Source organism: Emydura macquarii, unplaced genomic scaffold (genome assembly GCF_026122565.2).
Source record: "Emydura macquarii macquarii isolate MOO-44397 ecotype Brisbane River unplaced genomic scaffold, CSIRO-AGI_Emac_v2 contig_3220, whole genome shotgun sequence".
In the NCBI taxonomy this organism is placed as follows: Eukaryota; Metazoa; Chordata; order Testudines; family Chelidae; genus Emydura; species Emydura macquarii.
In genome coordinates, this window is record NW_027133357.1 from 216415 (window position 1) to 244082 (window position 27668).

A 27668-nucleotide genomic window follows, 5' to 3' on the forward strand; every position below is an offset into this window, starting at 1 on the left:
AACAATATGCACAGTTTTGTTAAGCTCTTCATCAACCAGCCTCATGTGAGATGAGAAACAGCAAACAGGAGTGCAGTACTCTGCTGTTGAGTAGCAGAAGGAAAGGGCTGATGTTCCAAGCACCCGGGCGCTCACACCGCAGGTTGAGCCAGCCAATTTTCTGAGCTGGTTGTTCCAAATGCAACCAGCAGACCAAAAACAGAGATGAATCTTGATCATGTGCTGTCTGACTAAGCAATGAGCTAGCTTTGGACACTGTTGTGAAGGATAGACAAAGAGTCTTTCTGCTCTCCAAAGAGAAGCACAGTATAGGTTAGAACCATTGGGCAGCATCTTACTCACCGACCGCTCTCAGAAAGGAACTGGTTAAAACATTCAGTGGCCTCTGATGTACAAGAGGCTGGAGTAGTTCAGTAGAACAGAGTCCTTGGGCAAATCTACAGGTATCTCAGAGGACCAAAAATCTTAAAAACAAGGGGAATTTCATGAAAAATCCATGATTGTTTCTTTAGTGAATACCAAGTTATAACTACATCTGAGGTCATATGTGCTGATGATCAGAAAACATTACAGTTCTGACACAAACCCCAGGAAATTTGAAGTTAAGGATGACAGTGTCCTTAACTTATGCAGGGGCTAGGTCCATACTACAAAGTTTGTCAAAAGAAGCTACTGTTTATTATCACAGGTTTGCATGCATCCAAGCCCAAATCTGAATCCTGTCAGCATAACCCAGGCATTCTGCTGCCAAATAAAACCATCTCCCTGAATGACTCAAGTTCTTACCCAACATTCATCCACCAGTGGGAATGCCAGCGTGGATGCTGCATGACCTGTATCAGTGAGACCAGTCCTACATCTTACAATGGCCATGTCCCTGTGACAACGCCCTTGTCACAATACTAACTTCTGCAGCAAAGGGGGTCACAGTGACTAGAAATTCACATCCCTAACCTTTGGAATTCCCAACCTATTTTGGAAATTCCACTTTTGCTGCTGTCCCACCTTTGCAAGAGCACCTAGTACACTGATCAGCTTAGATCAGCACAAAGACAGACCTGCAGATAAATCTCGTGCTTCTGCTTGGGCCAGGAAAAATCCTGGATCTCCTCAGCCTGTGTGAAGAAGGGACTGTGCAAGTCTAGATGCAGGGCAACTGCAGGAACAGGGATGTCTATTAAAACAAGATACAGGGGATGTAAGACTTGTGCTATGTCAGGGATGAGAAAAAAAAAGACAGAAAGATGAAAGATCTGTAGCTGTTGTACCAAAAGTAAGGAAGGGCAACAGAAAATCTGAAGCCACCCACAAACTTGCTGCTTCTATGATGAGCTTCATGCCATACTTTGTGGGAACCCTGAATGTGACTTTGGAAACTTCATGAGACCTAGAGGAGGGAACCTCAGCAGTGCCAGGAAAGACTTGCTCATAGAAAAGGGGATGCAAACCCCACAGAGAACCAGAAGCTCTTCGAAACACAGTGAAACCTGACCCAGGAAGGGAGAAGGTAACACAGGTAGGTGTACTGCTGCATGATTCTTTAAGTGCATTTTTTTTCATTGTGCCCAAAACCTCCTCCACCGCTACTCCTCCCCCTCTTTCAAAATGGCACTCATTCATGCTGTCAGAGAACAAAGGAATTGACCTTGAAAGTACCCAGTTTTTAAAATAAATTTGTACCAGCAATAAAATAAGAGGCTAAGATTAGCCATCATATTTTGGCATCAAGACAGAATATCAGCATCATAAAACACAAACATATAAAAAAAACCCAAATTCATTACCATCTCATCTTAAAAATAAAGTACATAGGAAATTAAAAATATTCCTTATAAGCAATCCAGTGACTGTCCAATCAGAATACCTGATTTTTAAGAGTAAGCATGTACTGTAGACAGCAAAAGGCAGTGCTCTGATTTACAAGTTCATCTTTCCCCAGACCAAACCAAATCCCTCTCATGCTCTGCTTGAATAAAGGTAGAGGCAGAGTTATTGGCTCAGGGGTTTTTTCTTTTGGCTTCTGGTGCTATGCAATGGGAACAACCCTTCACCTTTGAGGAGTATTTAGCTGATCGGTACACAAGTATCCCTTCCAACCTCTGGATCAATCTTCATACATTTTCTATGAGACACTCTCTGATCCTTTTCCTGCCATTTCTTGGATGGCAGGTCTTCTTTCTTCACTCCCTCAACAGGAGACCTTGCTATGCCACTCTGAGATGATCCCCACTTGCACCATCACTGTGAGCAGCCTGACAGGGTACAGCCCAGGGCAACCTTGAGTTACCTTCTTTAGGACTGTCACCCCCAAAAGCAATATTAGCTATAATCACCTCTGCCTGTAACAATTTTAGCAACACTTACTGCACTGTCCCTACACATACCCTGGGACACCCAGTACCCCTCACCTTCATGACTATGGGCTTACAAGTACCTCATGCTACTCACCGTGTCTGGAGCTGCAGAGCAGTCTCAAAGGAAGCTGAACCAAAGCTAGTCTGACCACTGTGTATTTTTATAAAGATCTTTGTGGGAAAATTCTTTGGGAGTTTTTGAGACTTATCTTTTCCTTTCCTCTCCCACTGCAAATCTAACGATATCTCTCCTTTTTTGTTCATCAGTTTCCTTGGCTGCGGTGTCCTTGAAAGGCACCCCATTAACATTTGCAGGAAAACTGATCAGAAGAAGTGGACAAGTGAGGGTATGTATTTGAAGCTTGTCCAGTCCTGAAGAGGGTGGTGCTGACCGAGAGATTACAAATTGGAGGGACCACATGGAGACCAGGAAGAAAGATCAGGATTGGAAGGACCACCTGCTCAAGAAAAAGCAGAGGGCCCAAGAGGTACATCAACAAGTGCACCAGGAACATCATGATTGTGTTCAAGCAACAAATAGATTTTGCAGAATTCAATGTCCACAAGACCACACACCCTGTCATCACACACACACACAAGGCACTAGCAGAGCCTGCAGCCTTTTCCCTACCATTCGTTGCCAATGGAAAACAAGGAGAACTATGACTATGTGAATAATGCAAGATCAGACAACAAACACCAAGTGCTTTGCTTATTTAACACTACTAATATAGGTGTAAAATTTAATAAGGTTGTTTAAATGTCAACCCTCAAAGTTTATTGTTGCTAATAAGTTTGTTCATTGTTCATTTGCACCCAAAATTGTGGTCTTTTGAAAATCACAGTATTTATTGGGTGTCAAACAAATGTAACAGACCACATCACCCGTTCTCACCAAATTCATAACACATTTATAAATCATTTAAAATCCATAAGGCAAACACATAATGTACACAAAAGTAGCACACCACAATAATATGGCACATTGTTAAAGTAATCTTTTAAGACTTCCCTCAGCCATATAGCTCCTTGATGGCTCTGGTTACTGCCTTTGGGTCTGCCTGTTCAAAATCAGCACAGTCTTTCTGCTTCCCCCTTCCACCCTGACAGTAAAGTTTCTCCTTCCCTTTGCTTCACAAATATTATGTAATACTCAGTGTGGTACATCCACAAGAATAGTTGCCTCACTGAGATCCAACCTTGCCTGAGACATCACCAGCATCCTTTCAATCTATCAAAAGCACATTCAATTGTCATCCTGCACCTGCTCGGATATTAGGTAACTCTCTCCTAGCTACTGTCCAGGCATCCAGTGTATGGTTTCATGACCCAGGGAACCAAAGGATAGGCTGGGTCCCCCAGAATCAAAATTGGCATTACAACCCCACCCACATGAATGCATCAATCTGGGAAGTATGTCCATGCTTGTATCTTTTGGAAAAAAGTCTAATATACCTGACAATGCAAATGTCAAACACCCTCTCTGTCCATCCAACAGTAATGTCAATGAATCATCCCCAGTGATCCACCACTATTTGCATAACCATGGGAAAGTACCCCTTTCTGTTCTTGTACTCAGTGGCATGGTGGGACAGCCCAGAACTAGGATATGCATCTCCTCTATCATCCCACACACACAGACACACTTTGGGGGAGGCCATTGCCTCAAATCATTCTACTATTTCTTGCACAGTGCCCAGAGTCACCATATTGTGCGGTACAAAAGCCTTCATAACCTTGCACACCAGGAGGACAACTAACCCTACGGTGGATTTTACAACTCCAAACTGATTCCCCACGGTCCAGTATGGGACTGTAAGCTTCAAGAGCATGATTGCTAGCTGCTTTTCCATTATCAAAGCAGCTCTCATTCTGGTGTGTCTGCACTAGAGGGCTGGGACGTAGCCTTCCACATTTGAAAGTTCTGCAGCCACTGCTGATTGCCACAGATTTGTATCACAGTGTGATGTGATTCTACCGCTCAGTGCTTGCTTCTTGGTCCCAAAAACACTGATCCACTGTGTGGAGCTGGTCAATAAATGCCTGAAGCATCCTGAAGTTTTTATGCACTGTCTACATCCTCCTCAGTGTGTCCTGTCTCATCTTCATCGAAGTATCACTGGTCACTGTTTTAATGGTAGTCACTGAAGTTCTGCAAATACAGAATAATCGCATGCCCTGTCTCTAAATGAGACATGAGAGCTCCACTTAGCTGTGCTGGATCCATGTTTCTAACAACAAGACAGCAGAAAGAACAAAAGGTGCAAGGAATGGTGGGAATTTTTAAAAAGGCATGAAAAAGAATCATCTGGAAGAAACATTATGCGATGGAGGAAAGGGAATTGTGGGAAGTTGACCCCAAGCTCTCATAATTCCCTGAGTGAAGAGCTGGTGTTCCACAATGTACTGCAAAAATGTTTTGCATAGCACTGTGCTGGACAGTGGCGCGGGGACATTGGGATGCCTACCCACAATGCATTGTGGCTTCTGCCAATATAACCTCTTATTGTGAAGACATGTGGCACCAGCAAAAAGAGCCAAGAGTACACAAGTAACATCTGCAGTTGTAAGCCTGCAGAAGTTCTGGCGACAAAACATTCTACTGTAGAGATGGCCTGAGCTGAGTTTTTAATATAAACAAGAGCAAGATCTGGTATTTATAATCCTTCTAATGCTGCTTAAATCAAAAAATAGTCTTATGAAAAAATGTACAGATATACTTAAGAGTCTTTAGAAGAAGATGCAAGGACTTTTCATTCCATAGCTACAGTTTGAAGAATCATAAGCATGCTTCACATCTGCTATCCCTTACATGTAAGGCAACTGATATTTATCCCTCTCCTTATACACAATTATTCTTGGCAATACAACTGAGACATATTTAGCCCAGTGTTAAACAGGTAATGATGAACAAACTACTTCTTTGTGGAGCTTCTTTAAGCACTTAGGAATTTGCAGACTATAAAGTCAGCTTTGCCCGTTTTGATCATCCACACACATCTTCCTTTCTGTCTCCATTTTTAGATTTCTGGATTTAGTGAACCATGGATGCTAATGTTTCAGTGAAAAACTACTTGTTGTTAAGCACCAAATTTCCTGTTTCACTACTATATTATGTATGCATATGGTACAATGTGAGAAGTTCTTCAAATAGGACATTTTCCAAAAGGAGAGTTTAAAAATATATTTAAGGCATAAAACTCATAATAAATTCAGGTTGTACATGTGACTGAATGCATTCTAAGCTATACCATACTAGTGAGTGGAAAATACTCCTCTCTCTATTTTTGGCTTTCATAATCAATGCAACACAGTAGGTGCCATCTATTACAAAATACTTTCACAGACTGCATATACCAGGTTTTTTACAGATGATATTGGCTGCTGTATACAGAGCTTTTTTTAAAGCCTTATTGAAATATCAAAGAAAGGGAAAACATGTTTGAATTGACAGCTATAAAATCCAGTAGCTGTACCTTCTCTGAGAATAAAATCATAGAGGCCCAGATTCTCAGGAAAGCACTGAATAGATAATAAAAAGGACAGCTGTACAAGCAGCATTAGGGAAAGCACTGCTTATTGAGCACGTGACAGAATGCAAAAAAAGATTACCTTTAGTCAGGTATATCAAATATCAATGCAAAGAAGAAATAACTCATTGTAAAATAAACTCATTAGTTAATAGAAGGCAAGTCAGCAAAAAAATAAAATCCCAGCAGGGTGAAAAAATGAACCCAAAGAAACATTTTTATGGATTCTCTCAGTTTGTCATCCAATTCAGAGAAAACATATATTAATATCACACACAGAAAGATGGAAGGAGAATTTGTAACAGTTTAAAAACAGCAATAGATTTTTAAATTTTTCTGGGTTAATAAATGAAGTTAAACATACCTTTTCCAGAACTGCATGATCCACTAAACACATCAGTTTGGAACAAATGTCAGGTGCCTAATGCAAGAGAGAGCTTGGAAAGTTATATTTAAAAGGAAGTGTGACCTCATTAAAGGAGATCACAAGCAGCTATTTGAGAATCTTTCCCTTCTAAAACAGTCCATTACTAAGAAATCATGAATTTAACATCAGTTCTGTAAAAAAACAGTTGTTCTACAGGCCTAGATTTTCATAGAGTTCATGGTCATTTAGCCAGCCCTCTATTTTAGGGCACTAAAATACATGTTCCCACCTCAAAAAGTAAGAGAACAGGATCAGATGTGATGGAGCAAAATGTCTTCACAAAAGAGAAACCACAATTGCTTTAGTCTTCAGAGTGAACAAAAATGGAAAGTGCTAGTTAAACATCTTACTGGTATGCTATTGCTTTCCACCATGCAATCAGAATTATTTCAAATGTAAGGCAAAATGTTTTTGGTAAAACAGTTTTCCTAGACTTATCTTAAGTTTTTTCATCCCACAGAATTATGCTAATGTAGATTAAAAAAAATGTTTAGAACCCAGTGGTCAGAATTACAATCTTTTTTTTTTTTTTTTTTTTTTTTAAGCACCTACACATTTTTTTTTAAAACTATTCTTCAATGTGATAACCGCTAGTTAAGTGAAGAGCCTTATATTTCAGCCTTTTTGGATTTGCTCTTGATAAATCTCAATTCTCATTTTGGCAGCTATAACCCAAAGGAACTAATATTGCTCTTTACTATAGACTCAGACAATGCTCACAACAAGTGTTTTGATTATGAAACCCACCTACTTTGAAAAGCATGTCAGGGTCGGAGTGGTGAACACTGTTTAAAATGAATTTCTGCAAGTGCTACCTATGTTGGTCTCCTAAATAAACCAACACTGACCTGAAAGAAGTCTTGTACTTGTATTAGTTTCCACCTTCATTCAACCCATGGTCCTAATTATTAATGGCCAAAAACTAATCATGAAGATGAAGATTTAAAGTTAGAAAAACTCAGCAATAATATTGGCAGTCTACATTATAATTTCCATGGATGATCAAAACAGCATTCTCATGTCATTCTCTCTCTCTTCATAGTGGTGTCTTTTCACCATATTATATATTAAAAAAATGCAGTGAGTTGACAAATGGCTATAAAGTTACCAAGACTCAATACATTCTATCCATTATCTTTGGATCTCAATTATTTCTAGAGATATTGTTCATTTATTCTCTGTCAGATGGATGAATAAATGGTTTGTGAATATTTTAAAAGTCTGCAACACAGAGAACAGTCACAAACAGGTAATTCCAGAAAGTCTAAATACCCGCTGTAAAATCAGGCTTCTAGATACCGTAAAGAGGAGGAAATACAAACTAGCAATGTACAAACAGGTTCAGTATCTTCAGGTAAGAGGTTACCTTGAAGAGTCCTTCTTTTCACAAAATTCAAGCACTTTACTTTCCATTTGATAAAGTTCTGTCTATGGATTACTAACATACTCATCTCATAATCTTAGTATCTAAATGACAAGATGAAGTCTATGAAACAAATGTAAATGCAATCTTTAAAGATGTCAGAATTGCTTCCCAAAAAAGGAAACAACCCACTGAGTTTGGTAAATTTAACCAGGTTTTAGCTGAAAACCTTTCTTTAGAAAAAAAGAACTCACCAATAGACTAGCTCCAGACTGGAATAAGTTGTAGGGATAAAGAATACGTTCATAATGAGCACGGATGTGTGAACCCACTGCCTTGCCTGGAGCAAATCCCATTCTGGTGGCTATTTTCGTCCATTTTCTCTCCTTGCAGACTAAGTCAAATCCACCTTCTTCTGCAACTAGCTATAAAAGGAAAATACAATGGTCATACATACAAAAATAAAGTGACTAGTGTATAGATATCTACTGCCAGTATAAAAAAATTAAACGGGAAAAGTGTTTCCTATCATCAGCTGCTACAATATGCAATGGATATTTTAAATATAGCTTCCACATTTAGAGAAAGCTGTAGCTTAAATGTTTTACTTAACTAATCAGAAAACTTAAAGACCTTCAAAAAAGTTCATAGATTCACAGACTCCAAGGCCAGAAAGGACCATTGTGAGCATCTGAACTCTTGTATAACACAGGCCACAGAACTTTCCCCAAAATAAATACTTTACAATATGCACCCAAAGGGAAGATTAGAGGCAGGTTTATAGTTCAATCTAGTTGGAGGATTCTTTCAAGGAGGCATTTCTAAGACTCTATTACCAAATCAGCTTTCCAACACTACTTTCTATCTACTGCAATATAAACTGCTCTTGTCTAGAATCCATTTCATAGACTATGTCTCAAAGAACTTAATCATACATTAAAAACCCCTTCAAACACAAAATCTCTATTGAACTAGTTTACCAAAGATTACTTGACTTCTGCCTACAAACAGAAGTAATATGACATCTTTTGTGGTAAAAGATAAACTATTTTTAAAAACAGTCTTACCCTATTAAGTTGAAATAAATCCAAGATCTTCCTCTCTACATGTGGAATTTTCAGTGTACATCCTTGGAGCTCCCAAAACTTGGCAATCTGGTCCAGAAAATTCAGTTTCACACGGGTCTGAGCCTAACAGAAAGATAGTCTGCTTTCAATATGAAGTTCAATTTAGCTCCCATTTTCCAATTATTTCAATATTAGAACATTTTCAAGTTCAGATCTTTGGTTATGTTCCAAAATCCCTCTTTAAATGTATTTGCATTTGTATAATAAAGCTAGACATGAATGGTTTCCTTTCCTTTTTATTTATTTGGGAAAGATGCTGGATTGACTGCACTGAAATTGAAGCTCTTCAGCTATCTAGAAGCATAGCCCCCTCAATATACCTAAACTCCATCGTGGATGGATCGCATTTGGATGGAAAAGGAAACTTCTGTCTCCACTGGATCTTTGACATCCATGCTAATGCCACCAATTGTGATTTGAATTTGTATCCACCATTTCAAGGCAATGACCGGAATCAATTATTTTAAAAAGAGACTCACTATTAAATATTAAAGAGCCATTATCACCTCTGTATTCTCTGTGTTAGACCTGATCCATTCATACCATGCTGTCCACTGGCTCTAGGTTAGAAAATCTATTCCCCCCCACCGTCCACAGGACTAGATCACTGAGGCAGGAAGCAGAGAAGAGGATTTACAGCAGTGGTTCCCAACCCATGGCCCGCAGGGCCTTTCAAAGTGGCCCATCATTCCCCTCCCACTTGCCTAAGGACCCAGGCGGAGCGCACTGCTGCGGGGTTACAAGACCAGTGCAGGATCCTTGCTTCAGCCAAGGAGACAGGAGATCAGTGCTCCCCTCTCCCTGGCTGTAGCGGGCACAAGGCAAAGTGTTCCACCTGGGTTCCTAGGGGCTGAGGTCCCTGCAGGAGCCAGAGGAAGGGGAGATCAGCACTCCTCTCCCCCGGCTTCAGCAGAGAGCAAAGCGCTCTGCCTGAGTCCATAGGCGCTGGGGTCCCTTCTGGAGTCAGAGGAAGGGGAGCACAGGTCTCCCATCCCCCTGGCTGCAGAAGGAAACTGCTGCCTAGGGACCCAGGTGGAGCACAAAGGGCTACAGAATGCATACGGTTTCCCTGCTGCAGCCAGGGGAACGGGAGATCAGCGAGGAGGCAGCCTCCAGTCCTCGCTGAACTACTTCCATTTGGCTGCAGTGGGGTAGGGGGAGGGTTTGCTAGCAGAACAGCCAGGACCCACCATACTTGAGCTGAGGAGGGGCAGAACCCTAAAAATCAATGCCTTACGGTTTGGCCTGCACTTAGCAGGTCACCCACCGTAACTTAGCTGCCAGGCCATGTGCTTCAATGTGTTGTGACAGTCACTCATCTACACTAGTACTTTGTCTGTGAGTGTGACATACTGTGAGTACTTTGTAGGTATAACTTTGTAATTGTTTTTAACAGTTTAATTTTTTTTATTTAGTTTGCACTAAATGTTTACTTTAAATATGTAGTGATTTGTAGTCCTTAATGGTGTATACATCAATACATTTCTTATGAGTTGATAGACTGGTGACCCTTCAGGGTTGTAAAAATGATATTTGTGGCCCACGAGTCAAAAAAGTTTGGAACCACTGATTTACAGAGTGGCAAACCTTCCCTACTCACAGATGTGCACAGACAGTGGTAAGAGCAACTTTACCTCCTTTGCTGAAGTAAGGAGCAGCACCAGTAAATTCTGTAACCATGTCTCTGGGCATGAGAGGGCTGGAATGATGTGGCATGCCGCCACTGGACCCTTCCTCTCCACTGGACCCTCAAAGAGCTGCAGATTCATTTCTGATGCAGATTTGTGGGTTTATCCAAATACAGATTAATGAGCTTTACTGCATAGATGAATTTCCTTGTGTGAGGGGATTTGTCTTTTAATTCATCTTCACAAATAGTCTGTAAAAGTTACTGAATCTACACTGCATCTTGATGTGAATGCTTCAGCCCACTGACAGCAATTCTGGGCCCCACGACAGAAGAATCAATGCTCTCCTAGAAAGGGATGGCTAAAGTCCGAGTGGGCTTCCGCCAGAAGTTTTTACTTATTTATTATGTGCCATGCAGGTTCCTGGGTGGCTGAGGAGGTGGCATCTGCTACTCAGCTTCCCAGGTCCATTGGACTCCCCAGGTAGATCACTGATAAACCCAGAAGGCTGAATAGCAGATACCACCTCCTCAGCTGCCCAGGAACCTGCATGGAGCTTATAATAAATAAGCTCAGCTCAGGGGAGGGGCAGAGAGCACAAGCGGCGGGGGAGTCGGGAAGGGTAGTATGTGGACGAGAGGATGATACATATCTATCCTCCCATCCACCTGGGCCCTTTTAAATCGCCAGGCCCCTGGGCAACTGGTCCTCTCACCCTGCTGTCAGCAGGCCTGGAATGCTTCAGTGAACATTTGAAAGAGTCAAAGAAACAGAACCCCTAGCTACCAAAAGTGTTTTCTCCTCTACCACATAATGCTTTTGCCAGTACATGTTTTATTGCCAAACTAGCAAACAGTAACTTAAAAAAAAAAAAATCACTCTAAATCAGACAAGTAAGTTCCAGATCAATAATGGTCCAAACTCTAATATGATATTCAATGTACCAAAATACAGTTTTTAATTTTTTTTATTATTACAATGTGTCTACAAGGAACTAAGCTGTGATTCATCCTATATTAGCTGGAATCAAAGCTGTACCTTTGATCTTAAAAAACACTTGCTGATCTTTTTAAACCCTTCACCGTTTGTAATTCTCTCTTTGAAACTTAAAGTTGTTATCCACACCAATTTGGTCCACTTCTATTTGACAAAAAAAAAATTATTCCACCCTCAAAGAGAACTTTAACATTATATTTCTGCAGACTTCTGTGTTTAGTCACTAACATCAACGAGACCCAGTGCAGAGTTAGTTAATTAATGTTTCTTCTGCTAGTATGAAACAGATCTTGCACTCTGGCCTTTTCTGACTAGTAATGCCACTTTAAAGTTGTAATGAATCTGTCAATCCCACAGAACCCTACATATGAAATTGCACCTCTGGTTGACTATGCCTGCTGAGAAGAATCAGCTTTCTCAGGCAGCTTTTAACCATTTAAAATCCATGCCAGTTTTAAAATGCCTTTCAGAACAGGGAATAGGCACAATCAATGCAGAAATAAATATTTTTAAATTAAAAAGAAGCTCTCAAAATTTCAAACTGAGCCATTGGCTTCAATGCGGTGGATCCAGTGAGATAGCAAAATCCTGCATTGTTTGGCCCACAGGTGTGTCATACTTAATGACAGGCTATTACAAACAATTCTTGAAGAGACAAAGTGACTAAGAACATGTTTCTGGCTCATCACTGTCTCCTGCATCTAATCCCTTCACTGGTTCCCTTTTGTCCACCACAAACAAACGTATTGTCCTAATCTTCAAAGATCTCCATAGTTAAGCCTTCCCTTTTCTGAACTATTATCTTCCAACAAGGTCGACTTCGGCCTCCTTTCCTCTGCCAACTATGCCATCCTCAGCCACCTGCTCCTCCACTTCTCCCACATGCTTTCTCCCATGCAGTCCCTTACTCCAAATGGAAAATTCTAAAACCACCAGCTTATCGTCCCTCAAGTCCTCCCACAACACTCACCTGCCATAATGCATAAAGAATACCGCCATCTCAGAACAGCAAGGGAGGTGATAAGTTATTAATGCTGCTGACCAGCTAAAAATTGCCCACACAACTAGTCCATGCTAAAATCCTCTCTCACCCCTACCCACTTGTCTCATCTTTATGAACATGAGCTCTTCAGAGCAGGGACTGTCATTTACTATATGTTTGTACAGTGCTTTAGCACAATGGGCTCCTGACCTGGTTAAGGCCTCTAGGCACTCCTGCAATACAAATGTTAAGTACCAGTAATAATTTTGAAGACAGAGAATCCACAGTACATTTCTCACCATGTTTTAATAATTTTATAATCATTTAAGTTTTGTTCCAAAACAAATAACTTTGGCACTTATTTTCACTAAATACTGTCTCCTTCTATAGAGATTCTGAAAATATTAGTTCTATTAGGCCTGATTTTCAGAGGTACCATGTACCAAAAGTATCAACTGACATCAGTGGGAGCTACAGCAGGTCAACACCATGGAGTATCCCTCCCAATATTATTTTTAAAATATTCATTGTTTTATAAAATGCAGTTTGGAGCAAAAGTAACCTTTTTTCATTGCATACACTAAAGAACACTAAAGAACTACTTTAAACTCATTTACTCCTTCAAGTGGACTCTAACGTTAATTGCATCAGGTTCTGACACTACCTCCAATTCATTCAGCCTCTGGATCCGTGGAGTAAAATGAAGTTTATCGACATCACATGCAAATGGTGGCTGCCAGTCCTGAGGAAAGAGAAAAGTTTCAGTAAACAGAATAGGAAAATTCAATACATTCTTTCTGTTTACAAGCTACATAGCCTAAAGTTAAAACAAAGCCAAACCCAAAGACAGCTTCATCCTTCTCCATTTTCAAATCTGAAGAAATCTAGTCATTTTCCTTTCACAACACACGAACACCTCAACACACACATTAAGTCACTGAAGGTAAGAAAAAGCAAAGTACTTTACAATGCTGTCCTCTAGAAATTCGAAGAAGTTTTTTATGCAGATTTGAATATTTTTGCTTTCGTAAGACATTCTGTTCATTGTGTCTTTTTAATATAGACAGTTTTGAAATATAATGATATAGGTCTTCCACTGATACTCTGAAACTAAAGACTCACATTCACAGAGATTAGCCTTTAAACTCACACAAATCAGTCCATCCTCCCTATATGTCTCTATTTGGTCGTAGAAGGTGAGAAGGGTAATACATGTCCCGGAATCATGATGCCCACTGTTACTGCAATGTTCCATTTCAAAATAGGAATGATGTGTCAGGTGGAGATCTTGTCTGTCAAGCTGAGATGGTAGGTGTCCTTGGCAGAGCCTACTGTGCCATTTCCTCCATACAGGAAAAGGCTCATACAAAGCTTAAAGCAGGTGGAGAGAACAGAGTCACTACCTCCAGACACAATCTGTTATAAATAAGTGTCATATGCAACATTTGTTTTGCCTGTTAGGAATTTTTGCTGTCAACATATTAATTAAAACAGTTTCACTGGCCACAAAACCAGCTGCAATGCACAGTATTGATTGTATTCCTGAGAAGACAATTAGCTGGAATCAGAGACTTTAAATGCATATGGGACACACAAATAAACCAGGTAAATAGTTTCTTTGCTTCTCATGCCTCACAGACTCAGACTTTAAGGTTAGAAGGGACCATCATGATCATCTAGCCCAATGGTTCTCAACCTATTTACCATTGTGGGCTGCATATGCAGCTCTCTGTGTTATGTGGGCTGCATCCACACAATATATATATATATATATATATATATATATATATATATATATATATATAGTACCTATATGGCCCTGAGGATGTTACATGTGCCACAGTTGTGTGCTGATAAAGATGTCAAGTTACAGAAAATCTGCCATTTACATCAGTTTAAATCTGCAAGTGACCCATGCCTCATGCTGCAGAAGGCAAAAAAAAACACCGGGGTCTCTACCTGATCTCCTAGCAACAGTAGCTACCCTGTCGACCAAAAATAACTACTTCTGGAGTAACTTGTTTAAAAATATTCAGAAAGAGCTGACACACACACACACACACACACACACACACACACACACACACACACACACACACACACTCTTCCTTCAATAGAGATAATTTAAAGAGAGTGGTAAAGATAGTATTCTCCATCACCTGAAATCAAGTGAGATCTTGTTTGGAAACTGCAGGAATTCTAAAGAACTGCCAACATAAATTCCAATATTTTAAAAGGGTGAAGGAGTTGACCCATGGAACTATAGCATTGGTAGCTGGGATAAAATAATGGAACAGTTAATTCAGGTTTATTAAAGAATTAGGGGCTAAATATATAATTAATGCCAATCAGCATGGTTTCATGTCAGTATTGTCAAACAAATCTGGGTTGGTTTGTTTTAAAGATTAAAGGTCTGACAGGTACAGCCAACTGTGTTGTTACAATACACTGGGATTTCTCAAAGGCATTTCACCTAGTACCACATGACATTGTGATTTAAAAAACTGCAATATATGGAATTATAGGGCACACATTAAAAACCTCACTCACTGACAGATCTCAGAATTTAGTTGTCAGCGGGAAGACATCAATGAGTGGGGGCTATTTTTAGAGGAATTCCCCAAGGATCGGTTCTTAGTCCAACAATCTAAATGATGATATAAAATCTTTGTTGGTAAAATTTTCATGTGACAATGATAGGCAAGGTAGCAAATAATGAGAACACATTATTACTACTGAGAGATCTGAATCACCTGGTTAAATGGTCACAATCCAACAAAATGCATTTTATTATCTTGCATTTGGCTGTATTACCTCGGGTAACCAAGAATATAAGCCATACTTACAGGACCAGAGACTATTTTGGAAACCAGTGATTCAGAGAAGGACTTACGGGTCATTGTAGATAATCACCTCAACATGACTTCAGTGCAATGGCGTGGCAAAATGAACTAATGCACTCCTTGGATTTATAAAAACGGGAATATCAAGTAGAAGTAGGGAAGTGATCTTGCCTCTCCGTCTGCAGCATTGGTAAGCCCACCACCAGAATACAGTGTCCAGTTCCAGTGTTCACACTTCAAGAAGGATGCGGAAATACTACAAATGTCAAAGGAGGGTCATAAGGATGATCCAGGAGCTAGAAAACTAGCTTTATAATATGAGGTTTAAGAAGCTCAACTTACTCAGCTTCTCAAAGACAAGGTTGAAAGACAATTCGATCACTTTGTACAGGTACTTATACACACGGACACAGGTATTTAATATTTGGGGGAAGTTAAAGATAGACAAATTCAACCCTGAAATAAGGTGCAATTTCCTAGCATTGAGGGTGATTAAACACTGGAACAGCTTACCATGTGAGGTGGTGGACTCACCATCACTTGGAGTCTTAAAGACAAGAAAGCATATATTTTAGATCAATATTTAAATTCAGCTTCTGAAAGAAGTTCTATGATCTGTGTGTGCAGGGGATGGGCTGAATGGATTGTGGTGATGGTCCCTTCTGGCCTTGGAATCTGTGAATCCCCCTGCTTAAGCCACAATCAAAGAAAGAGACCACACCAGTTAAAATACTAACCTGGTTTAGAGGGGAAATGAAAGCAGCTCATAACAAAGGGTAAGTTGATAGTGATGAATATAAATCAGAAACTAGGAATTGCAGAAAACAGATAAGGGAAACAAAGGGACAAAATGAGAAATCTATAGCCAGCAGAGTTATGGACAATAAGAAGGAGTTTAAGTATATAAGGAACAAACGGAATTCTAACAATGGTATTGATCCATTACTAAATGGAAATGATAGAATTATCAATAGTAATGCAAAAAATACAGAAACATTCAATAAATATTTCTGTTCTGTACTTGGGGAAAAAAAGCTGATGTCATATGATGATGATGATGACACGCCTTCCATTTCACTAGCATTTTGGGAGGATGTTAAACAGCAGCTATTGAAGTCAAACAAGATAACTTGCAAAGAGCTGGCTGAGGAACACACTAGAATGTTAATGTTGATTTTCAATAAGTCTTGGAACACTGGGGAGCATAAGAACCGCCACACTGGGTCAGACCAATGGTCCATCTAGCCCAGTATCCTGGTCTTCCGACAGTGACCAATGCCAGATGCCTCATAGGGAATGAATAAAACAGGTAATCATCAAGTGATCCATCCCACTGGCCATTCCCAGCCTCTGGCCAACCACCACCACCACCTTATCTAGTTCTTCTTTGAATGCTATTATAGTTTTGGCCTTCACAACATCCTCTGGCAAGGAGTTCCATAGGTTGACTATGTATTGTGTAAAGAAATACTTCCTTTCGTTCGTTTTAAACCTGCTACCTATTCATTTCACTTGGTGACCCCTAGTACTTGTGGTATGAGGAGTAAACAACACTTCCTTATTTACTTTCTCCACAGCAGAAATGATTTTATAGACCTCTTATCATATCCCCCATTAGTCATCTCTTTTCCAAGCTGAGAAGTCCCAGTCTTATTAATCTCTCCTGATATGGAAGGTTTTCCATACCCCTAATCATTTTAGTTGCCTTTTTCTGTACCTCTTCCAATTGCAATACATCTTTTTTGAGATGGGGTGACGAGATCTGCATGCAGTATGCAAGATGTGGGAGTACCATGGATTTATAAAGAGGCAATATGATATTTTCTGTCTTATTGTATCCCTTTTCTAATGATTCCCAACGTTGTTAGCTTTTTTGACTGCCACAGCACATTGAATGGATGTTTTCAGAGAACTATCCAGAAGGCTGAGAAGTTCCAGAAGACTGGAAGAAAGCTAATGTTGCACCAATATATAAAAAGAATAAATGAGATGATCTGGGTAATTATAGGCCTGCCAATCTGACATCTATACCAGACAAGGTAATGAGGTGGCTGATACAGGACTCAATTAATAAAGAATTAAAGGAGGATAAGCTATCCACAATGCAAGAAGGATGCTGATAAAATGGAGAGGGCATAGAGACTAGCCATGAGACAGACTAAAGGATTAGAAAACATGCCTTACAGCGATAGACTCAAGGAGCTCAATCTATTTAGCTTAATAAAGAGAAGGTTAAGGGGTGACTTGATCACAGTCTGTAAATACCCACATGCAGGGATGCCATTTAGGTAAGTCCCCTCCCCAAGTTTTGTACAGGAGCTCTGCTCACAGCATTCATCCTAGCCCCAAGTGGAGCTCTTAACTGCAGCACAATCTGACTGTGGAATGTGAGTTCTGTGGAAGAGAAGTGCTGCTTCCACAGGGAGTTAGTATTTTGTTTATAAACACAGGCACAGTAATTAAAATAAGAAAGGGCTAGTAATTAAATTAAGGATCTGGAAGTCCTTAGATGAGCCTGTAAACAGAATTTTTTTTGGGGGGGGGGGGGGGGGGGTTTGAAGATAAAACAAAGGGGTTTCAGAAGAAATATAGCCAAGGTTACATTCAAAAAAGAGGGAGATGTGAGGGAGTGATAGATGAAAAGACGTGGCCAAAATCAATAGAAAGGATAGCAGTGGTATAGAGAAATTCCCACTCTACCTGTGGTGCTTACGTGGCCGCATCATCATAGTATCTGAGTGCCTCACAATGTCTAACCTATTTCTCCTCACAGCCCCTCTGTGAGGTACAGCAGTGCTGTTATTTCCATTGTACAGATGAGGCACTGAGGCACAGAGAGATTAAAAACCAGATTTTCAAAGGTATTTAGGCACTTAGTGAGATTTTCAAAAGCACTTAGAAAGGTAGGTGCTTTGTAAACCACTAGATGCCTAGCTGCATCTTTGGGTGCCTAAAAACCTTTGAAATTCTGTCCCTAAGGCACTAGCCTGAGGTCATACAGGAAGACAATGGGGAAAGTAGAATCTGGGTCTCTCAGGGCTATTCCCTATCCATTGGACCAACCTATCTCTCTGCTGCATGCTGTAAAAAAAAAAAAAGAGGACTCTGATACATGGCAGCAAAACCAAGGCGATCAGTTCTTTGAGACTCCAGCAAATGGTCCCAGGCGATTGGGAAGGATGTCATAGTTGACAGCATGAATAGCAGCACAGAGGTCAGGAAGGATGATAGAGAGAATGAGAGTCAGATGAGAGGAGGTCACTTAACCCCCAATGGGTGATATGTTCTTTCCAATGTTGGGCTGTAGAACAACGGCTGCAGTGAAATTTTACATTTTAACCAAAAACCATTTTGTTTTGTCATTTTTTGTTCTGAGCTTGAGAAAAGGAAGGAATGAAAAAGCACTGTATTAGTATCAGATGTGTTTATGCATCACATTCTTAGTGTTTCAGCTGTATTCAAGCCACTTACAGAACAAAGAACAGAAATTACATCCACAGTCCATAAAGTCAACAATTATTGTCATGATTTGTATTATTCACTGGACACCATCTGTGTGCTTAGCACTGTTCAGAATATGCCAGAAAGTTTATCCTTAGTTTAAAGTTGTACCCCTCCCACCCCCCCAAAAAAATCTGAAATGGTGCCCCTGCCCACATGGGGAACACAGACTTGAAATAGGTTCTTAAATCTAGCAGACAAAGGTATAACAAGGTCCAATGGTTGGAAGTTGAAGCTAGACAAATTCAGACAGGAAATAAGGCACAAATTTTTAATGTTGAGGGTAATTAACCATTGGAACTATTTACAAAGGGTCGTGGTGGCTTCTCCATGACTGGCTATTTTTAAACCAAGAATATTCTAGGTATTATTTTGGGGCAATTCTATGGCCTGTGTGATACAGGTAGTCAAACTAAATTATCACAGTAGCCCCATCTGGTCTTGGAATCTATGAATCATCCCCATCCTTCATGGGCAATGGGGAAAGCAGGAATGCCTGCACTGCACTCAACATACTCAGAACACTTATAGCTCTGCATTAAGATAATTACTATAATCAAATCTCATGCTTCAGGGCTTCAGTCAGTCACCTATAGAGGTTAGAAATGAGCATTTTCTTCCAATACACAATTGGCTAGACATATTCTGGGCTCTTTTTAACCACTTTCCTCTGAAGCATCAGAGATTGGCCACAGCTCTGAGATGATTCAGAGAATTCTTTCTTACATGTCTGGCTGATGAGTCTTGCTCACAAGCTCATGGTCAAACTAATTTGGGGTTACGAAGGAATTTTCCCTAGGTCAGACCTTGGGAGTAGGTTTCACTTTCCTATGCAGCTTGCAGCATGGATTGCTAGCTGAGATCATCTGGGCATATTTCATCTAGTCAATACCCTGCCATTGCAGGGACCTTAGGCATTGGAGACATCTCAGTCTCTACTGTTCTCTGCCTGTGACACACAACAGTTTAGTCTCCTTAGGACTGAAATGCTTTATTCTAACCCAGGTTTTGGGGTTCAATATAGCAGTATCTGGGTGAAACAGAATGACTTGTGACATACAAGACTCAGACTAGATGATCAAATGTTCTCTTCTGGCCTGAAACTATGAAGGATGTTGATAAATTTGGAGAAGATTCAGAGAAGAACCATGAGAATGATTAAAGGATTGGAAAACATGCTTTATGATGAAAAACCTCAAGAACCTCAATCTATTTAGTTTAACAAAAAGGTTAAGGGATGACATGATCACAGTCTATAAGTGCCTATATGGGGACAAATATTTGATTCAATCTAGCAAACATCTAATGGTGAGAAGCTGGAAAAATTCAACAAGAATCAAGGCTCTGAATGCCCCTCCATAGAAGTTCAGTTCTATACCTGATTCTTCATACACGAAGTGGGACTAATCCCGTAATCCAAGATTTTCTACAGGTGACCACTAAATGGGTGTCACTCTTTTTTGGATATCCAATTTAAGACATCTGAGGCCTGATTTTAAGATATGCTGAACAGTCTCAGACAGAAGTGAAGTCAAAGGAATCTGGATGCTCAGCAACTCTGGAGAAATGAATACAGGGCTAGGAGTGAGGAAGGCCTCAGTTCTAATCCGACTATGACAAATTAATTCTACAGCTTTCAGCAATTCACTTGGTCTTTTGGTTTTAGTTTCCCCAATTTGTGAATTGGGGATAATAGTACTTATATATCTGTCCTCTAGAATGTTGTGAAAATGCAGTGAATGCTGAAGCTCTTGAAACAATTCTAATTATTTTGTATACCTTTTTAAGACAATTTTAATTTACTATATGTCCTGACAAACAAGCTGTATGTGATTTGAAACAGAACTTCCTAAAAATTAAAATACAAAAATCTTTACTGAAAGTAGAATTAAAGGTTATTTATTTTGATACAGAAATCTCATGCTAGTGTGAAACATAATAGAACCACAAGAGGGAGCCTCTCTCCAACACAGCTGCTCATGTGTATTAAATCCTGCTGTTGAAAACAGCAGCTATATATAACTGGTCAGGCCCAATAATTTCCATTAAGAATGTACTTACTTGGAAGATTCACAAACCTGAGCATTTCTATTCAAGATGCACTTGTGAGCTCCTCAACCCCATTATTCTGGATTTTCCCATTATTTACTGGGGGAAAAATAATTTGTTTAAATACCCTGCACTAATGGGATGTTAAGATTACGACTTAATGCTCTAAACCAGTGTTTCTCAATTGGTGTTCTGCGGGAACACTATTAGGGTTCCGCGAGAAAGTGACATCATGCTGCCAAGAGCAGCTGTTCTCCTCCGTGCCGCCGAAAAAGGGAAGATGTCCCGAATTTTTCGGCGGAGGGTATCGAGTATGAGTGTAATTTAATTGAGAAACGCTGGTATATAATTTGCTTATTTCGACATTTTTTTTGGCCCCATATGTAAAAATACTGTTAAGAGTTTGGGCGGTTCCGCAATTATTTATCGAGTTCAAAAGGGTTCCGTGGCCAAATTTAATTGAGAAACACTGCTCTAAACGAATGACAAGAATTAAGATTTTTAGAGTAATATTTATTTTTCCACATTGTGCAATTCTTTTATCTGCTATTCCTATTTTGCTTTCTAATGTCTAAATCATAAACATTTAGAAGTATATAATTAACACAGGCTTCATAATTGGGCTAAATTACTATTAATTCCTAAATTTTCATTTCCTGATTTTGGGGAATTTAAAATTAAGATTAAAAAAATTAACATTTGTTTGAGATTTTGTATTTCAATTTAAAATTCTATTGAAAAATGACCTGCAATTGTGTTTTAGGAAGAGAATAAGTTTCAGTTACAAAATGTACTCTCACCAACTAGAACCAATCCTGTGAGATGCTGAGCATCTTCATCTCCCAAAGCTTCCAATCTACCAGCATATATCTCAAGATTTTTAATATAACACTTACCATCAGTGTATCTAACTGAGGGTACCCAGCACCTCTCAAGATCAGGCCTTAAGTACAAAGGAAAGTAATTAAATATCACCTTTGTCAGAAAAAAAATACAAGTACAGGAACCATCGTTAATGGAGATTTTCAAGGCCAGAGCAATCTACTAGAGACAATCCTTGCATGATACAGAGGAACAGACTAGATGATCCTCTGGAAATCCACATTCAACTCAAAGGACTGGGGGCTATGGGCCAGATTTACAAAGGTATCGAGGCACCTAGAGAGAGACGCACCTACTTAAATTTACAGAAGTATCTAAGCAAGTTAGGTGCCTAAATTCCATTGACTTTCAATGTAAATTAGGTGCTTTTGTAATCTCACTGAGTGCCTACCTGCATCTTCAGATGTCTGTATACCTTTGTTTGTCTGACCATGTCAACATTACATCCACAATAGAATAAACTAAGTTGGAGTACAAATATACATAATATCAGCATGATTAAATCCAAAATTCAAGTGATGTTCTTGTGAACTGAAAAAAGAAAGATTATTTACTAGTGCTTCTGTACAGTCACAATAATATTTCAAGTAATTATCCTGACTGGTTGAATTTAATATTATTTATTTTGGTGTATCACAAAGATTCATAGTTTTAAGGCCAGCAGGCACAATTTATTTCTTATAATTTCACATAGTATATACTCCAGCTTGTTCAATGGCATATGATTTAACTAAAACGTTAAATTAAGACTAGATATTGGTCTTAACGTTAAGACTCCAAGAGAACAAGAATCCACCATTCCTCTTGGTAAACTATTCTGATGGTTAGTTACCCTCACAGTTAACATCTTCAACCGCTGGATCTTGTTTGCCTGCAACATAAAAAATCCTCTAGGACATTATCTTCTTGTATAAATATTTTAAGTCATGATCAAATCACTTCTCAGTAAGATAAATAAATTAATCTTTTTTATACAAAGTCTTTGTGAGACGTTTTCCAGACAAGTCATTCTTTTACCTTTTATCTGTACCCTCTCCAATTTTTCAACTGTACATAGTATTTCAGTAGTGGCCTCCCCAAAGCAACCAAGAGAGGAGATTCCTCCCTCCTTCTGATTGCTATTCCCTCATATATATATCCAACGATCATGTTAAGTCTCCCCTTCCCCCCACCAACACTGCACTGGGAGCTCATATTCATTCAGTAATCTTCAATGATCCCTTGCTTCCCAGAATGCCCATCCTGTAAATGTGACCTATATTCTTTGTTCCTAGATGTAGGATCTTGCATTTGCCCGGATTAAAGCATGTGTCGTTCAAATGAGCCCAGTTTACCATACAATCCAGATCACTCTGTAGAAATGACTTGTTTTTATTTACCATTCTGACAATCTGTGTTCATCTGCAAACTACCAGCAATGCTTTTATATTTTCTTCCAGACCACTGACAAAGATATTACATAGCAATGAGCAGAGAATTGATCTGCATGGGATCCCTATAGAAATGCCCACAATAGTTGATAATTCCCCCCATTAATACAATTACCTGCATTTGAAATTAAACTGCATGATGAAAATGGTAATTTCTGATGGAGGCAACAGTCTTATTGATGAAGGGCCTTGGATCAATCAACTCCTTATCAAAGCTCTCATGAAGATAGGATCTAGTGAAATGTTCTTCATGTGAATTTAATCAGGCTGCCTGGTTCCATTGCATTGCCAAGTCAGGCAATATTCTACAGATGAGCAAGCAATTCCCCATCTGATAACCCTGCAGCCTAAAGGATAAATTGGGAGCCAAGTTATGAGTTCCAGTGTCACCTTTACCAATTGTTTTTTGTTTTTTCTGTGTAGTCTGTAGCTCTATTACTGACCAAGGCCTAAAACCTAACCATCAAGTGTTTGGTCCTCCATTTTACAAGTTAATGGAGAGGCTGCAAAAGGTCATTCTCAGGCTGAATTGAGAGTAGATCTCAAGTTTCTAATATGGTAGAAACAAGCCACACTAACTTTTAGTTTGAATGTGCTAAAATATATGTGTTTTAGTTATCTATTTATCCATTACACCATTTTCCTTTTCAGAGCTAGGGACTGAACCTGGGATTCCTGATCTCTAATATATTCTAAAACTATTATTTAAACAGTTTGTAACCCACTGTCAAGGTGTGTCAAGTCCCCTCTAGCGGCTGGTTGACACAGAACGACAATAACTCCTGTAGCTCTATGTTAGAGGTTTGCATTGGTCTGAAGGTCCAGGATTCAAACACTGCTGATCGCCCCTGTGGTTGTATTGGTTGTTTGTTTTTCCAGGATTCTGTTTTGTTTTCAGGTAATAAGAAAACATCATTTAAGACTGGTTTTATTAGTTATACCATCTCAATTATACAACAAACCATAGGTAATTCCACATTTTGGTCATTTATTGAGACGCACACTGTCAATGAAGTCAGAGTTCACAACATTCAAATGCTCACACACTAAGGCCTAAAGTGACAAAATAAGTGCCAACTGTAGACCTAGGTGAAATTTTTTGAAAGAAATGTTTATTCTCTCCCCATCACCCCCACTCCCCAAAAATGCAGTTTCAGTCAACCTGAAACCATTCATAAATTTGACACAAATGTGCCATACACAAGGAGGATGATGAACCCACCTTACAACTTAGTGGTTATGGCATTCCCCTGGGATGTGAGACACCCACGTTCAATTCCCCCTTCTGCCTGAGCTGGAGCAGAGATATGAAATCAGGTCTTCTACATTCCACGGCCTCCAGTTATAACCAAAAATCTACCTCTTCTTTTTGGTAGACTCTTGTTAAAGGGGTCCCTGAAGAGGGATGGGGCAAGTAACTTGAAATTGGATTGGACAATCTTGACAATCTCTAGGACCCACCAGTCTGACATTATTTCTGACCAAGCTGTCCAGAAATGGGTGGGGCAGTCTTTAGGTGATCTATGAGACTCTCCAACTATATGTCAAATCTGACATCTTCCGGGGCCGCAGATGAGGGAGCGGTTAAAATGGAAGTGGGAGGCCAACTGGAAATGCTGCCTTTTGCTCGGGAGCTCCAAGGGTGCTGCAGGTAAAACTGCTTCTGTTGTTTCAGTGTGACCCTATTGGTCTTTAGGGTATGCAAGCCCTTGTAGGTGGCACTGTTAGAGAGTTCTTTGCCCTTGAAAGGAAGGCATTCTATGACAGTCTGGACTTTGGGAGGGATGCCAGATGTTTGCAACCAGGAGGACTGTCCTGCGGTGGCCATTGATCTGGCTACTGTATGGGATACATCCAGTGCTACTTGGAAAACTATCCCAGCTGCCGTAAGTCCCTTCCTTTCCTACAATTGATCTCTCAGAAGCTTGACCACAACATTTTCAAAGCCTATCCCATAAGAAATCACATTTAGCAAGTAGCACCTGGTAGTTGACCACTTGCATTTGTCAGCTCATGCACAAGCTCCAACTTTTGGGGGGTCCTTCTCCCAGGGAGTGGACTTGGCCTGGCCTTGCTGTTTGGACTTCAAGAATACCTGGAAAAGGGTGGTAGTGTAAGTATTCAAATCCGTTATCGGGGACATAATCCCTGTTCTCTGTCCCATTGGATGTGGCACAACAAAGGCTGGGACGTGCCAGTTTACCTTTGCTGGTTCAAGGCCCTTAATAATTGGCATGGCAAGTCATCCCAGTGTGGTGGGCTGCAGAATATCCAGCAGTTTGTACTAATTCTGATGTATAATTGCCAAGAAAAGGTCATGTATCTCTGTCATGCGACCAAGTAGGTCCCAAAACACTTCTGCCTCATCTGCCAAGGCAAAGGAGGGCTGATTGATTCCTTCATCCAGCCAAGATGTGATGGCTGCAGGCTGAAGAGTTTCAGGAGAGAGTTTGCATCTCCACTGCATTCCTCCTCCCCTTCAGCCAAGAGAGCTTGGACTAGAATCAATGGGAGATGAATCAGTGGCAAAAAGAATCTGGTATGGGAGGCCATAGACTGCCTAGAATATAGATACACTGTCCACTGTGCCCGGAACAGCCATAGGTAGGCAGAGGATTGTGGAGGGGATAGATAGATACCAAGATGGGTGTTCCTTGTATGATCCCAAGGGTTTCTCGGATATGCTAGTGCATTCCTGTCAATACTATTTGTCAGACACCCATTATGCCACCCAAGAAGGGAAAGCAGGGTGTTCTGGGGGAGATGCCCTGGTGTGAGCTTCTGACAGGGAGGAGAAAAAGTAATCCTCTTCCAGAGCTGGAGATGAACTTGCCACTATATTTTGTCTCCACACATGTACCAGTTGTAGGTTAGTGACCACCTCTCACAATTTGTCAAAGAGGGGTGAGCTCAGTTCTGCACCAGTATCAAGGTCACTCAGTGCAGCATACTATGATGTGTGTATTGTTCAAATTTGGATGTTTTTTCTAAAAAATATGCTCTAAGAATTATTTTGGGGAAGTTCTGTGGCCTATTATATAAGAGGTCAGACTAGATGATCACAATGATCCACATGAATGGTACGGATGAGGGGGGATGGTGAACGCCACCAGAATTTCCATCTGTGTCTACCTCAGCCCTAATGGTATCAGTGTGGGTATAGTGCAAAGTGTCAACACAGGTGGAGCGGAGGTATGCTGTAAAGGGGCAATTTGTGCCAAGAATGTTGTTCATAGATTCCAAGGCCAAAAGGGACCCTTGTGATCTTCTTCTCTGACCTCCTGTGTAACACAGGGTATATGGAACTTTCCCAAAATAATTCCTATTGCACTACAGCAGGGGTGGGGAACCTTTTTTCTGCCAAGGGCCTGATGGTGGCCCTGGCGGCGGGGGAGAATTTGGCGGCGGCGGCGGGGTTTCACGGCGGCGGCGGGGTTCCGTGGGGGGCATGGGGCAGTGCCCGCCGACGAAGTCCCCCCACTGCCGAGAAGGGGCAAACAGTGGCAGGGTTTCAGCGGCGGGCACTGCCCCCCCCCCACGGAACCCCGCCGCCGCCAAGAAATTGCCGCCAGGGCCAGACCAAATGATTTCGCGGGCCGTATGACGTTCCCCACCCATGCACTAGAGCATACTTTTTAAAAAACACATATCCAATCTTGATTTAAAAATTGCCATTGATGGAGAATCCACCACAATCCTTTGCAAATTGTTCCAAGGGCTAATTACTTTCACCATTAAAAATTTAAACCATAATTCCAGTCTGAATATGTCTAACTTCAACTTCCAGCCACTGGACTGTGTTATATCTTTCTCTGCTAAACTGAAGAGCCCATTATCAAGTATGTGTTCCCAATATAGGTACTTACAGACTGTCATCAAGTCACCCTTTAACCTTTTCTTTGTTAAGCTAAATAGATTGAGCTTCTTGTGTCTATCACTATAGCCCATAAGGCATGTTTTCCAATTCTTTAATCATTATTTTGGCTCTTTTTTGAACCCTCTCCAAATTTATCCACATCCTTCCTCAATTGTGAAAATCAGAACTGGACACTGTATTCCCACAGCAGTTGCACCAGTGCCAAATATGGAGGTAAAACCTCTCTACTCCTACTCAGGATTTCCCTGTTTCTGTACCCAAGGATCACCTTTTGGCTACAGCATCATCCGAGGAGCTCATGATCAGCTGATTATCCACCATGACCACCAAATCTTTTTTAGTCACTGTTTCTCAAGATCAAGTCCTCCATACTGTAAGTATGGCCTATGTTCTTTATTCCTAGATGGATTTTTTATATTTAGATGTATCAAAACACATTGTTGGCTTACGCACATTTACCAAGCAATCCAAGTCACTCTTTATCAGTGATCTGTCCCTCTTCATTATTTATCACTCCCCCAATTTGTGTGTCATCTATAAACTTTATCAGTGATTATTTACATTTTCTTCCAGGTCACTGATAAAAATGTTAAATAGCATAAGAACAAGAACTGATCCCTGCAGGACCCCACTAGAAACACACCCATTTGTTTACACTCATTTACAGTTACCAATCAGT

At 40.3% G+C, this 27668-nt stretch overlaps 1 protein-coding gene across 2 annotated transcripts in view; it reads right to left on the reverse strand.

The window, feature by feature from the left end:
- KDM5B (lysine demethylase 5B) overlaps window positions 1-27668 on the reverse strand; it is a 131422-nt gene that overhangs the window by 90899 nt on the left and 12855 nt on the right. For both annotated transcript variants that reach the window (XM_067531816.1, XM_067531815.1), the window contains exons 2-5: window positions 13072-13149; window positions 8742-8864; window positions 7929-8099; window positions 6249-6305 (exon numbers count right to left, since the gene is read on the reverse strand). In XM_067531816.1, coding sequence (XP_067387917.1) covers window positions 6249-6305; window positions 7929-8099; window positions 8742-8864; window positions 13072-13149 — 429 coding nt within the window. The remainder of the gene's footprint in view (window positions 1-6248; window positions 6306-7928; window positions 8100-8741; window positions 8865-13071; window positions 13150-27668) is intronic.